The 15984-nt window shown below is 38.6% G+C and overlaps 1 protein-coding gene across 1 annotated transcript; it reads right to left on the bottom strand.

Moving 5' to 3' along the window:
* Positions 1-5265: 5265 nt before the first annotated feature.
* On the bottom strand, positions 5266-13782 carry LOC121313208 (pyruvate dehydrogenase [acetyl-transferring]-phosphatase 1, mitochondrial-like). The gene is made up of 2 exons (XM_041245524.1): positions 13651-13782; positions 5266-8353 (listed from the first exon to the last, which is right to left on the bottom strand). Exon 2 carries the CDS (start codon positions 8322-8324, stop codon positions 6693-6695), a length of 1632 nt encoding a protein of 543 aa, XP_041101458.1. The 5' UTR covers positions 8325-8353; positions 13651-13782; the 3' UTR covers positions 5266-6692.
* Between the last annotated feature and the right edge of the window lie 2202 nt (positions 13783-15984).

Raw genomic sequence — 15984 nt, 5'->3', positions numbered from 1 at the left:
CACACCTCAATCCAATTGAGAATATGTGGTATGACTTAAAGATTGCTGTACATCAGCGGAACCCATCCAACTTGAAGGAGCTGCAGCAGTGTTGCCTTGAGGAATGGGCAAAAATCCCAGTGGCTAGATGTGCCAAGCTTATAAATACATATCCCAAGAGACTTGCAGCTGTAATTGCTGCAAAAGGTGGCTCTACAAAGTATTGACTTTGGGGGGGGTGAATACTTATGCACGCTCAAGTTTTCTGTTTTTCTGTCTTATTTCTTGTTTGTTTCACAATAAAAAATATTTTGCATCTTCAACGTGGTAGGCATGTTGTGTAAATCAAATGATACTAACCCCCCAAAAATCCATTTTAATTCCAGGTTGTAAGGCAACAAAATAGGAAAAATGCCAAGGGGGGTCAATACTTTCGCAAGCCACTGTATATAGGGCTACAACTTTGTTTTCTTAAAGATAGTATATTTATGGACAGTAGAAAACTATGAACACAAAATAGCATATGACGAGATAGACAGTGGTTAAAATGAACATCTGGGAATAGTTTGAATAACTGTTGATGTTTTGTTTCGAGAATTATATGGAAAGAGGAGTACAATAAAACTATTTGATTTTCATTACATGCGATTAGATGTTAAAACTTCATGTTGATTTCAACTCGGCTCTCACCAAGATAAGCACCAACTAAGATGTAGCTTTACAGTAAACTAATATGATCCATCTGCATCTCCATCCATTTGAGTTTCCTTCCATCTGATGATTAAGTGTAATGCTGGCTCCAGGAATCAGCTTATTTTGCCTCCCCAGTTTATCAGCACACACAACGGCTGCGATGCTGGCTCCGGGGATCAACCAGTGTGGTCTCCCCAGCGCATCAGCATGACAAATGTCTGGATTGAACTATGTAAGGTTGTGGCAAAGTGCCCCACCCCTGGGCTATTTATTTGTGTTGTATGTTACGTGTAGTGTGTTAATGTTGGTATATAGTCACTGGTTTACATGGGATATAAATGGTCTGTGTAACACGAGTTGTTTAAAATGTATATTTGTATTTAGGCATGAGGATTGCACAGCACTTCACGTTTAGGTAAAATGTAATAATATGCGAGTATGGGGAATTGCAGTTCATGTGCAGTTGTACCGAGACTCCAATTGAATGATTGATTAGAAAATCGAGTCTCGGTACAGCTGCATAAAAGCAGCATGTTTTCAGTTACTCGGGGTTGTATGTTCGGTGAGTGGAGAACAGGTGTGGAGAGAAGAAAGCAAAAGCATGAAGTAAAGTAGATCATAATTTCATTCACCGTGTTTGTCTGTTCGTCTGCCGTTTGCTAGCGTGTTTCATTTACTGTTTTGTCGTTTTGTTTGTCTGTTTTGTTTGGCATCAAGTGCTGTATGCTGTTTTGTTTAAATCTTTTATTTTGTTTATGAAATGCTGAGCACAGCTCAGCTTCACCAAACATCCACGTCTCTGTCTGTCCTGTGTCATTGTTCCGGGTTTGATGTCACCCACTACAGCCGTCTTTGTCAAAAGGGTACATCTCTGGGGTCTTCAAGTGGGCACCTTCCATCCTCAGTGTTTCGTCGACTAGCCCACAACACTTCAAGAGGGCTCGATGGTGATTCTGGAGCCCTGGCATCACCCACCTTAACTCAACCCAGCTTACCTACTGGTACATCAGCGTTTCTTTCTTTCTATTGTGCTTGAGATCCCCAACCAGAATGTTTGCCTCAATTACAGCCAGTTTCTGCTCCTTCAGATAAGTTCTTCACTGTGCGACGCAACTCTTGGCCACTGAGTCTCTAAAAAACCGGGTTGTAGAGCGTGCCATAAATCCTCAACAACCCACCTCCACTGGGTAAACCCTGACTCTCCATCCTCGCTGTTCCATTCAGCGGCTAGTACAGAAGTTTCTTCCTCTCATATGCCTGATCTACAGCAACTGTACCAAGTGAATAAGGCGTGCTGATCCAGACCACAAGACAATATCTGTTCGAAGGTTAGTGGTGGCAATCTCAAGTGGAAAAATAAGCAGACAAACATCTGCCAGCATTTTCCAATCTCTAGTAGCTTCCAGTTGTCCTGGGTGTGGCTTGGTTTTAACACTTTTTCTAGGCATATGCTCTCCTGGGTGGAGGAATGTTGTCTTTTGTGTATAATGTTTTGATGGAACTAGTGGCAGCTTATTGGTTCTGTTGCGCTTGTCTTCCAATGCTAAGGCCAAACATTGCAGCACCTGGCCATGGTGCCAAGTAAACCGTCCTTGGCTAAGACCCACCTTACATCCTGTCAAAATGTGCCTTAATGTTGCAGATGATGAACACAAAGGACATGAGGGATCCTCTACTATCCAAAGGTTTAGGTGCTGTGGTGATGGGTGAACATCATGTGTTGACCTGATGAGGAAACTGACCCTGCTCTGTTCCATTGTCCATAGGTCTTGCCAGCTGATCTTGCATTATTCCAACTATCCCTCTATTCCATTCTCCATGCTTGGCCTGGGAAACGGCCTTTACACACTTTATCCTCTCCTGCTGCTTGTGCACCCCGTTGACTACCAGCTTCCTCTTTTGAGCTGGGGTTGCCTTGTGCCATGTAGGAGGAGCTGAACTGAGATCAAGACCTCCTGTTCCATGCTGAACTTGCCCCATGATATCACCGATTCGAAAGGCATCCTTTGCATCATCCACAGCTTTCTTTGCCGCCCATTGTCTTCCAGTTTTCAACACAGGTGCTGCTTCCCTTACGCATTTGTCGCATGACTCTATTAATGTAATTTCCAATCGGACCTAGGCGCACTTAAACTCCTTGGTTAGGGTGGAGACTGGTAGCTGCAGTATTCCTTTGCCATAACGTTCCACTCTGCTGAGGCAGCATGGAACTCCCAACCATTTCCTGACGTATGAACTGATTAAAGCTTCCTGCTTATCTACTGTTGTCATAGAAACCTTGTACTCAGTCAGTGGCCACTGCAGCCTCGGCAGTAGACCAAACTGAAAGCACCAGTTTCAGTTTGCCCCGTAAAGCGCTGCTGTCTATGCTCTTCAACCCTTCCACTGCTTGTTGTCTAACTTCTCCCAACAAACTGTGTCCTTTAGATCCCTGTGGTACCATTTCCCAAGACTTTTCACAAGCTTCTCAGACACTGCTGGTATTGCCTCACCATTAATGTAGAACCTTTTATCTATTACTTTACCTTTAATTATAGAGATGCTCCTTCATTTAGTGGGCTTGAATTGCATTCGTCCCCATTCAATGTTATTGGTTAATTTGCCCAATAACCGATTAGTGCAGGCTACTGTTGTGATCATGGTTGTCATGTCATCCATGAATGCTCGAATTGGTGGTGAACTGAATCCGAATCCTATATCCGCCCAGCCGCACATCCATTTTAATACATCCCTCCAATATGTGCAGTTCTTCTTTTTTTCCTGTTGTATTTAATAACAAGAACAAGAATTACTGGAGGTGCTTGCACACAACATGCCACACAGCTGCTGAATGTAAACATACGACCCCCCTTATGCAACAGCACATTCACAACACATTTTTTATGGAGTAAAGTTATGCAGTAAACCTGTAATATAGTAACGGCAAACTGTTGTAGACTTTTGTGCTTTGTTGCTTGTCTGTCAATCGTGTTCTAGAGATCATACAGAGATAAAAAAAAAAAAAAAAAAGTAAATAAACCGGTGCACAGAAATATATATATATTTTGTAACTTTACAACCATCAGATGCGCAAGACGTTGTTGAACAATATGCTTTAGTAAATAAAATGTTATGTTATTGTAATGTGCCAATACAAGGGAGTCCAAAAATAAAATGCAATTAGGATCAGTAATGAGCAATTAACGCAATGTGTCACGTATGTTTTATATAACAATTAAGCAAAACAGACTCAGTCAAGATATGAAGGTAAAAACAAGTGACATTGTTTTGTAATGAACAGCTTTGTTCTGAGTTAATTAGAAACAGAATCAGCTCAAAATAAGTTTAAAGTGATCAAAAATAAAACCCCAAAAACCTCAAGCCCTAGTTTTATGATTCAGCGATTTACCTTCATAATGTGACCTTTGCCAACTTTCTGAGACAATAACTCCACCCAGCTGACACTCAAAACAGTTTTGGAATTATTACTTAAAGGAACTGGCCCCGTTGTGTAATGGATTAGGTACGTGTTAAATATGAATTAAATATAATTTTAAAGCAGTGATAAAAGGTTATTAATGAACTAGAATCTACCATTCTTCTAAATGCATTGATCTGGTATTTTAGTCCAGTTTGGTATTCCACAATATTACACTAAAATATAATATTTGTGTTGACTGAACTACCTTCTTTTATAATTTAGCAAACAACATGCAAATTTACCTGTAGGGTGAAAAACCATCAGTTTGGTCCCCAGTTGCTTTTGCTTAAACGACTTCTATCTCCTCCATCTGACCCTTGGTGTCCAGAGGCATTTGTCTGCAGCCAAGACATTTCTTTGACAGGGCTGGGTTAATCCTGATACCCCAGAGCAGTACCTGGTTACATTGCCTTGGAGAGAACAACAGCCAGGTTGCACAACTCCACTGCTAAGACAGTTTCGGCCTGTCAGTCGCTGCCACTGCTATTAGGAATATATTCTCCCCCTTGTGTGTGCCAGACAAATCCACAATTTCCTGGCTTAATTAAAAGGTGTATAAAGATAGATTAATAGATAAATAAATAAATAAATAAATAAATACAAGTTTACTTTAAAAATGTTACTAACCTGCTACTAGGATAGTTATTGCTGGTTTTACCACACAGACCACAGCCTACATTTTTGATGAGACGATCATCCTCACTTCAAAAATATGTAAAATACTTTAACAATGTGATCCATTTCCTACCAATGCCAAGACAAAAGGTGTTCATTTTACCACTAAAAATGGGTTGCACAAATTTTCACTGCAAAAACATTCAGTTTTCTAAAAATGATCTATACTAATACTAAAAGGAAACAATATGGGTTTTAAAGTCTTGGTTACAACCCCTTTAACCAAATCAGATATAATACAGTTGAGACACATGTAAGTGTATTTGTTATATGGCTAACCAGCTCAACAGATGGGCTTCATTACTTGTTCCCTTGAGAATGAGCACTAGCTTTATTTGTTTTTCATGATACTATCAAGATTTGATATAAAATTAGACTTATTGTGAGTCTGTATGCATAGTGATAAAAACAACAAAAACAGTGACAATAAATAGTAAACTTTATTTGCTCCAACTGTATATAAAACAGGTATCAATTCAGACAACACAGCTTGTATAAGGCAGCCACAGGTACTATTTCTCCCCAAAGAGATAACCCCATTGCTGTACAGTGAACAAAGCAAGAATGTGAAAGTAAGATTTAATCAAAGTACATAATTGAGTAAATCGGATTAATGAGAAACTTTGATTCTTTATACAATGATTGGACAAAATAAAACCGAAATGTAAGTAAAACAAGAACGTCTCCTTGTTTTAAGTGTATGCTGGGACATAATGATGGATACCTGTGCAGCCACACCTCAAAGCAGCAGATGTAGAAAAAAAAAAAACCCACCAGAAAGCACAACCCTGATCATGGTGAATCCAGACAGAAAACCTTTGCAATGCAATGTGATAAACAGGTGTGCTGCAGTGGACCAAATCTCAGAAACCTCCAGCAATTGACAAGAAACCAGTTTCCACTTGAGCAACACATTGTCAGGTACAAAAGCCAGTCAGTGTAGGATCTTCTTATAAATGGCATTTATTTTAATTTACAGAACAGAAAGGCTTAAAAATTGACAGATTTATACTGTTGTGTATTGTGGAAAATAAGAGTGTTAAAATAGGAACAGGAATCAAGCCACCAAACTAACAAAACTAAAATACAGTTTTGACTACACTGACATGGTGTGGGAGTCTACTTCATAAAACAGACCTCCTGAATGCTGTTCCACTAATAACACCACATGATGACCAGTCCACACATTGAAAGCCTAATTTAAATATGCAATTGTACAACAACAAACATTTTAAGGATAAACACTGTTTACAGTGACTGTTTAATTTTTTTTGTTCAAGTTTTCTGATTTTGCTTTTGTGATTACGTCATTACTGATTGTCCTGTTTTAAGCCCTTACTCCTGTAAACTAATTAAAAAGTGCATGCTTGTATTACTTCTGCTGTGGTTCTCTACTCTTTGTTGGGTGTCGGGGTGTGAAGATCTTTCTTATTTTTGTCATGGAAAAGACAAATCTCATGTGTTTTACATTAGCTGGAATTGCAATTCTCGTTCACATTTTAGTTGTCTAAATTACTAAATTGTGCATTACAGGGGACAGAATTGTGCAGGTGGAGAAAAAAAAAAAAAAAGATAACCAAATCAATAGTTTAAGATTAAAGAGCTTTATGGAAACTGGTGACGATAAGACACAATTTACGTATCTGGTAACGTACATCTGAGCGCTGACTGTACTTGCTTCTGCTATTGCACTGGTACTACTGCAACAGCTGTCCCAGGAAAAATTACCCAAAACAATGAGCATTTTGGACATTGACCCATTACTGAGTTTCAACAGCAGCCACTCCATTCAGCTGTGTTAGGACCAGGCAGTGAATGTGTGTTGTAAATCCAGACACATTCACGCTAGTTGTGCAAAAAAATCTGAACAATCAGATCTCTAGGTTCACTCCCCTCCTCCTGGCTTGCTCTGTGCACTAATGACATGAGAATTAAACTGCACTACGATAATGGTGATGTCGTCCCTATACATTCGAGCAAGCTCCTCAGGCAGGCTCAGCATTTTGCAAAGTCGTTCGTGGTCCACCACTCCAAACTCATTTTTGCCCACTGCATGCCTGATCAGATGGGTTGCAGCGTTCTGATCCTCAAAGACAGAAGAAATTCTTGCTTTTCGCTCCATTAGCAAGCCCTGCATTTGACCTAGGGTCACCTTGTACCCTCCTACAGATATGGGTTGCTGGAGGTGGACACCTGTTAGATATTCTCCAAGAACTGTCACCACTTCTTGCCTGTGCATGGTCTCCCACAGTCCATCAGTGCCCAGCACAAGGAATTTGTCCTGGGGTCTTAAGCTATGGTGAATGACTTCTGGCTTGGCTGTGAGATAAGGGGGAGTATGGTAGTCTGGTGGGGTAAACTTTGTGTGCTCATTTTCATTCAACTGATCAGGCCCAGATTCCAGCACCATCTTCTGAAGCTCGATGCTCCACTTGAACTTCACATCTCCGAATGCCCTGAATGGCATTAGCAGGCCTAGCAACCTATCCTGTTTGACAACAGTCTTTTCCTCATTCTTTGGATGCTGGGATCTAATGCGTTTGATTTCATCTTCATTCTGTGCATTGTGATCATTCGATAAGGTAACTGCAGTCCAAGATCCGTCTTCCTCCTGCACCCCAAGCACCGCTCTGCTATCTCCAGTGTTTGCAACTTGTATATCTGCACCGTTTATATGGGCAATGCAGGCAGTGGCTCCAGAGAATGCTACTCGAAGCATCAAGTAGTTAAGGAAATAGTTGGGATTTCCGACTTGAGCTTCCAGGGAAATATCGTTATCGAGCCTCTTGAAGGCATTAATGAAAGCCTCTTGAGTATCTTGGTGCACTTCAGTATTCAGGTCAATGAGCTCCTGCCAGTAAGTTCTCAGACTGTTGAAGTACAACTTGGAAGCTTGCTTACTGAAATAATCATTGGGGTGCTTGTGCCACTGCAGGATGGGCAATAAGGCACGTCCATTTTCCACTGCATTTTCTACCTCCAGCAATGTCTTGTGTGGCAGCAAAGAGACTGCAATGTAATAGAAAAGCCTTTCGCTCACTGCCTGGGCACAGGCACATCCGGCATGTCCATCGAACACCCCAAACAGCATTCCTCTTGTCTGCAGGCAGGTGGCAACACTCCTCCTGTCTTCTATGGGCACATTGGCTGGCAGCTGGCTGCTATCAAAGCCCAGAACTGAGCTCACATTCTTCCCATCAAACTCTGGGACTTTAAAGCAGTATTCATTTGCTTTTAAGATGCTGTTGACTTGAGGGGGAGTCAGATTGTAGTACTGCTGGGAAGCAGTTCTGTAGCTCTGCTTCTTGATATACCATGGAGGGTTTTCCTTTATTGAGCTGCCTGACCCCAATGTCGTGGAGCTAGCTGTTTTCAGCAGTGCATGTAATGTTTTTGGGGAGTGCAGTGGCAAAGACCAACATAGATTCCGATTGTGGCTCTGGAAGGTGGAGGTGCCTAACTTTCTGATTTCACCATTGCGAATAGCTGTAGTAAATATATGGGAGGTCACAGGCATGGCTGTTTTAAAGAAATCTTCTCAATGTTCTACAATGAAAATAAAAAAAACAAAAAAAAAAAAAACAGTATAAACAGGGTATACCAATGTTTGTTTGTACAGACATTCAAAAGTTAAAACTTAACTCAAATATATGAACATAATTTTGATATTTTACTTAACATCATGTAATGGAAGAGGCTACAAAATGATATCACAATTGTCTACCACAAGCCATAATAGTAGTGCAGTATTTCATGTTAGATTTCTAAATCACATTTTCCATCATGTTTTTGTAAGTTGGCTACATGGAACACTACAAAACGGTACGCAATTCAATATATTAACGTAACATTACTCCGCAGGTTTCATTAGAGGTTCATCATGTTTCATCCCTCTCCTACTGTCAGCACATCCCTACTCTGGCACAATCCTGTCGCTTTTTCCTCAGCAACATATGCAGAATTTGCCCCTTCCTGAACAACTACTCCACACAGCTCCTAGTTCAGGCATTGGTACTGTCCCACCTTGACTACTGCAACTCCCTCCTGGCCAGCCTCCCTGCTTCTACAATCCATCTGCTCCAGCTCATCCAAAATTCTGCTGCTCGCCTTCTCTTTTCCCTTCCTCATTTCTTCCATGTTACTCTGCTACTCCACTCCCTCCACTGGCATCCAATTCAAAACTCTTGTTCTCGCCTATCGCTGTCTTCATCTTTCTGCTCCCTCCTATCTCCAGATACTAGCAGATCAGCTGTACCACCCCTTGCTCCCCCACTTCCAGAGTCCGCTCCTTCTGCTCAGTCCCTGACTACCTTCTGGTGCCTCCTCAAGACACACCTGTTCAGACAGCATCTGTAAACCTTACAACTCTTGACTACATTGATCTATATGGCACCCAGTTGTATCAGTACCTTCATCATCTTGTGCTTGCACTTAACAGCCACACTTTGCTGTATTCTACTACTGCTCTCAATTATATTCTCTGTATCTTGTACTTGATTTTATTTCCAAAAGGTAACCGTATTCACATTTTTTGTAATTGCTCTTATTTCAAGTCGTTCTTATCCATTTATTGTACTTTCTACTTGCTCTTAATGGAATTTACTCTTATAAGTAAATATTTTTACCACACGTTTAAAAGCTCTTTAGTTGAAATGGCTTTGAAACGTAATTATTAATATTCTCTTATTTGAGTTTGCTCTTACTACTGACTTTATTGTATTTTATAACTGCTCTTATCTGTAATGTGATATTTTGAAAGAACTGTAAGTCGCCCTGGATAAAGGCGTCTGTTAAGAAATAAACAAATAATAACAATAACAACAATAATAATAACAATAATAATGTGCGACATACACTAAAAAATAAATATTCCAGCAGGAAATTAGTGCAACAGTTGTAAGAAAACATATATATTTTTTAATTACTGTGACGGAGTACCTTGAACATGTATGTGTGCAATCCCTCAGCTTGGACAACACTTATTTTATTACTGGAGTTTAATGATACCACTGCTTCTAACTGAATTTATTACTGTGTTTTCTTTTTTTTTTTTTTTGAATTTGGGTGTTTGTGCACAGGCTTTAAGTAAAACAAAAGTTAAGAGCTTTATAAGTGAGTGCACATGGTCATAGTAAAACAAAGCACACATGCAGCCTTCTACAGCATGTTCCATAGGAGGCCAGCTCTGCATCTATATTTCTACTTTTTTTTTGTTAGTTGGGTGAAGGTACATCAACAGTAAATGTTTTCATTGTTTTGCAGCATTCTCCTGTTGCTGAATAAACAAATAATGATACTAGCCGGATGTTTTTACCACTATGATTGTTACTGGCACCGAGGCAGCTGATTTCACTGCTGCCAGTAATTACACAAAACACAGTTTTAATAAATTACATATTTCTCTAAACTTCAGGTAAATAAAATATAAATTAGGCTATATTTCTTTTTTGGTCCTGATGTTAAACTACTGGCACTGGTCTTTTTGGGGGTTCTCAGCTGAAGTATTTGTACTGCTAATAATAAACCCCAAACAGGCTGCTGCCCTCACTGGCCAATCAGAAAATAAGAATAACAATTTGTTATTACACTAGGTCTTTTTCAGCAGCGACATAAATGATGCCACCAAAAACACATGAAAATAAATTTAAACAAAAAACAGAAACTTTAGGTGCCGCTTACTCAAAAAATTAAAATAAAAAAATAAACAGGAAACCAAAAAATATTTAATTTTCTATTAAAAAAAAAAAAAAAAAAAAAAAAAAAAAAAAAGCCTTTCAAAGAAATATAGGATTTTAAAAGCATAATCTGCTTTGTGCATCAGGCAGCAGCAGAGATGTTTTGGTTCTGCTGGCACGCAACTCAAAAAAACCCCCAAAAAAAACAAACAAACAAAAAAACCAACTTATTCTAAATACTGTACTGCCCTAAACACAGGTGCAGTGTTATAAAGTGGTTCATCGCCACAATGTCTTATGCATGCCAAAACTTGAACCGTGTAATGTTAGAAAGTGGTACACTGTGAGATTTTGGTAGAGGTGCAATCAATTGTGATGTGATGTGTTTTCCTATTGTCAAACTGAGGAACATTTACCATCTATTTTATATTATATATACAGTGCCTTGCAGAAGTATTCAGACCCCTGACCAATTCTCTCATATTACTGAATTACAAATGGTACAATCAAATTTCGTTCCGTTTGATATTTTATTTTAAAACACTTAAACTCAAAATCAATTATTGTAAGGTGACATTGGTTTTATGTTGGGAAATATTTTTAAGAAAAATAAAAAAAACTGAAAAATCTTGCTTGCATAAGTATTCAACCCCTGTGCTGTGGAAGCTCCCAGTTTGCACCGATAAAAGAAATTGCCCTAATGAGGACACGATTACCTTACCATTGGCCTCCACCTGTGAACCATTCAAGTTGCTGTCACATTTTCTGGATAAAAACCCCACTATTGTAGGATCATTGGTAAGGCTGTGAATTTGAAGGAAAATGAAGACCAAAGAGCATTCTACAGAAGTTAGAGATAAAGTAATACAAATGCATAGATTAGGGAAAGGGTACAAAATAATATCCAAGTGTTTGGATATCCCAGTGAGCACAGTTGGATCAATAATCAGGAAGTGGAAGATGCATCACACCACCCAGGCACTGCCAAGAAAAGACCGTCCCTCAAAACTCAGCGCTCAAACAAGAAGGAGACTTGTGAGAGAAGCCATAGAGAGGCCAACAATCACTTTGAAGGAGCTACAGAGTTCAATGGCTGGGAGTGGAGTAATGGTGCACCAGTCAACCATATCAAGAGCTCTGCATAACACTGGCCTGTATGGGAGGGTGGCAAGAAAAAAGCCGTTACTCAAAAAGTACCATCTGAAAGCACGGCTGGAGTTTGCCAGAAAGCATGAGTGACCCAGCTGTGATGTGGGAAAAGGTTTTGTGGTCAGATGAGACCTAGATAGAGCTTTTTGGCCAAAACTGAAAACGCTATGTGTGGTGCAAACCTAACACTGCCCATGCCTCAAGACACACCATCCCTACAATGAAGTATGGTGGTGGCAGCATCATGCTGTGGGGAAGCTTCTCATCAGCAGGGACTGGGCATCTTGTTACAATTGAAGGAAGAATGGATGGAGCAAAATACAGGAAAATACTGCAAGAGAATCTGCTTCAGTCCGCTAAAAAACTGAAGCTTGGGAGGAAATTCACCTTTCAGCAGGACAATTATCCCAAGCACAAGGCCAAAGCAACATTGGAGTGGCTCAAGAACAAAAAGGTGAATGTCCTACAGTGGCCCAGTCAAAGTCCTGATCTCAATACCATTGAAAATCTGTGGCACTATTTGAAAATTGCGGTCCACAAGCGTCGTCCAACCAACCTGAACAACCTGGAGCAAATCTGCCAAGAAGAATGGTCCAAAATCACTCCGACACTGTGTGCAAAGCTGGTACATACTTATCCCAAAAGACTTAAAGCTGTTATTGCAGCGTAAGATGGCTCTACCAAATATTAATGTGTGGGGGTTGAAGCAAGATATTTCAGTTTTTTTTTTCTTAAAAATATTTCCCAACATAAAACCAATGTCACCTTACAATAATTGATTTTGAGTTTAAGTGTTTTAAAATAAAATATCAAACAGAACGAAATTTCAATATACCATTTGTAATTCAGTAATATAAGAGAATTGGTCAGGGGTCTGAATACTTTTGCAAGGCACTGTATATATATATATATATATATATATATATATATATATATATATATATATATATATATATTAAGATATATATATATATATAGATATTATTTTGGGTGATTGATTATGATATTTTTTGCAAACTTAAACTGGAAACAGACAATCATTTTCTCTAAAAAAAAAAAACAATTCACGACAAACAAGACAAAATGAGAAGCCCATCACAAAGTTGCATAAGTAAAAAAAATGTGCAAGACCCAATGTATTGCATATGATAAATATTACATTACACCGGTACTGATCACATTAATAATTAAGGCTAATACCAAACTGCAGTCCACTTTTAAAGGACAAGATTGTAATAAATCGAGTTTTCCAACAGCTTACACTACTATCATATCATCCTGATATATCTATCTATATATATCTATATATATATATATATATATATATATATATATATATATATATTGTAGCATGCAGGGGGGAAGGCAGCAGCAGGGCTGGTAGGTAACGTAATCACATACAGAGACATATGCCTGATATACCCTCCTTGCAAAGGAGTCAGCTCTTTTGTACAGCCGCATCGGTGCTATGCTTCAGTGCGAAAGGTCCTGGGTTTGCGCCTGCCCTCCGCCTGTGTCTGGATTGTCTCACCCTGTGGTTGGAAATATGACTCCTGTTGCATAGCACTTTCATCCATTCCTAGCAACCATTACACGTATTGAACTAAGGTTATCAGTAAGAAATAGTTAGTCAATTAATGATTATTACAAATCCATTACAAATACTAACATTATCAAAAATGCCAGCTGTTATAATAATAATAATAATAATAATAATAATAATAATAATAATAATAGGCATTGTTTAGGTGGTCTACAAGCTATTCACCCGACATACAAATAAGCAAATCAGTAAAGTTATAAATACCTTTCGATTGTTGTTGCGTGTTTAAACATTACCTTTTTGACAGAGACGAGCACACCCATCCATACTGACAATATTCATTTGTAAAAAAACACAATTAATTTCAAAAGCAATACTACAATATACCTGAAACAATTCTAAAACAAGCCAAAACACGTTCTAGGACATTCAGAGCCAATGCAGCAACAATACTTAAATAAATGATGTTTACAAACCTGGTGAACCGCCTTTTGAATATCACAGATCGTATGGAATAAATTCAAACCGCTGTAGTGGTTTCGTTCTTTTGCTTTTATTTGCAATGTGACAATTAGCTTATCGGTAAAAGTTGCACCCAAACATGACTCTTCAACCACCCAATCCTAACTACGCGTACTCCTCCCAGCTCCTACTGGTTCTCCCAACCGGTACAGTGGGCGTGGCCTGTCGTCACTACAGTTATCTATGGCCTGGCAGGTTTGTCACGTGCCAAGCTCCGTTTTGCATTTTTGTTAGATGTATTGGAAGTAAAATATATTTCTGTAAAGTTTAGGAAAAGGGAGATTCCAAACAGTGGAAACACGCCAATAACACGCGGCCTTAGAATATGGATAATGTTCGTTTGGTTTAACCAGTTTAATATACACTTGAAGAACTAAAGCCTGGTAAAAAGTTGTGTTTGTGCGTACAAGGTATCTGTTGTTATCTTGTTTCTGTAGTAACTTAGTAGAGCTTTTAGTTACATGCTTTGTTGTTTCTTATGAAACACCAGGCGTTTCTAAAGTGTTGTCTATAGCAGCACCTGCCAAGAGAGCACATTAGCACTGTATTAGATCAGGTGCTGTGACAGTTTCCCCCATGGTTATACCACGGTTTATTTCACTTGGCCACGCTTTTACTATAGGAAATTTAAGGGTGTGCGTTACCTATTGCAGGTTTTTTACTTTTATCCCTGAACGCTGTAATAAAGATAGCAACCTAATCTTCAAGATCATCTTGCTTGAATTAGGGTTGATTGGACTCACTCTTAGTAGATTGGGATTTGCACTGACAACCCAGCATTGGGCTGGCACTTGTTCTCAGGTTTCCCTACCAAAGAACAGACATTGTTTGTTTATAACAAACGCATAACAACCTTTGACCCACACAACCATTCAGAAACATATCCTCTAAACTAAGCCTAAAATCTGGTCTTCAAATAATAAGCCTCAATTCTGGCCAATTAACACAAAGTGTTGCCACTACATACTATGTATCCAAATTTGCTTGTCTTAATTTTTGGATTTACAGTAGCCCCTTAAAGGACTTGACGAATGTTCTATAGCTGATTTTACCTGTTGACCTGGACTAGATTTTTTACACACAATAGAATTCTGTTGGCTGAATAGTTTTTGCCAGAATTGTTATTCATCAAACCAAAGTATTAACCTAAGTGTCTGTCTAGTTGTCAAATCCAAGATCAACATTGCATTCTTTAATGCATGCACATTTATGTTTAGGCGTGGGCAAAAACATATAACTACACTTTTATGTATAGCCTGCTTTACTAAATGGCCAGTGTTGTAGTCTTCTCTATATTTTGTTATATGTTTAGATAGCTGCATTCTTGTGCAGTATAATGTAAAACCCTCTTTTCAGATTAACATAATATGCATTTATCATTTAAATATCATTGTATTGCATATAAATAGAATTTAATGAATCAGGTAACAAATGATTGAGCTAAGTGACTTGCGATAGAGTGGAGTTGCTGCACCGCTAAAGCTGACTTTGTTTCCTTGTCACTAGGAACCCTTAACCTAATGTAGTCACTTCTCTTTATAAAACCATTTCATGTCGAGAATGTTCCTAGCGGCTTTGACCTTGAGACAGCATTCACTATTAGCCAGACAATATGTGCTGCCCTATAATGTTTTAATGAAGCATGAGCAACTACAACACAACTTTCAACTAATATTATACCAAATTGATATTGAAAATTCAGGTATTTATTTTCAAAACAGATTTCTTTGCGTAATCCCTTGAACTGCATGTAGGTAGTGTATGGCTGCTATGTAATGTATTTTAACCAGTAATATATTTCAGTGTTACTTGTATTGAAAAGCATGAAAGTTGTCATTGAATATAAGAAAACACAAAGTTAAATTAAAAACATCTTCCAATGACTTCAAATTTCAAATTTGCAAATTAAAACAATTATTTCAGCATGTTACAATATAAACTGTGCTAATTTAACTGCAACTTTTTTGGTAAAAAAAAAAAAAAAAAAAAAAACTTTTCCCATTTGAAGTAGTGGGCATTCTCATGACTTTGATCCTCCCTCACACAGTGACAGGGGAATTTTGAACTGATTAACTCTCCAGTCCATGATTAATGTCATATTGAATTAATATAATGGCTGATTGCTTCCAATACAGACTAAGAGATTTAGTAGGGTCAGTTCTGCTGCTAAAATAATAGTCAACGCTACAATAAAAACCATCTATTGTATAAAGAAGGCATGCCAGTTTATACTGATAATGATCTGTTTCTCAATAGCCTGGTGCAATGCACATACAATTCAGTAGCAT

The sequence above is a fragment of the Polyodon spathula genome, chromosome 3, assembly GCF_017654505.1.
Source record: "Polyodon spathula isolate WHYD16114869_AA chromosome 3, ASM1765450v1, whole genome shotgun sequence".
NCBI lineage: Eukaryota > Metazoa > Chordata > Actinopteri > Acipenseriformes > Polyodontidae > Polyodon > Polyodon spathula.
The sequence above is the reverse complement of the archived record's forward strand: the minus strand, read 5'-3'. Positions and strand labels throughout refer to the sequence as shown.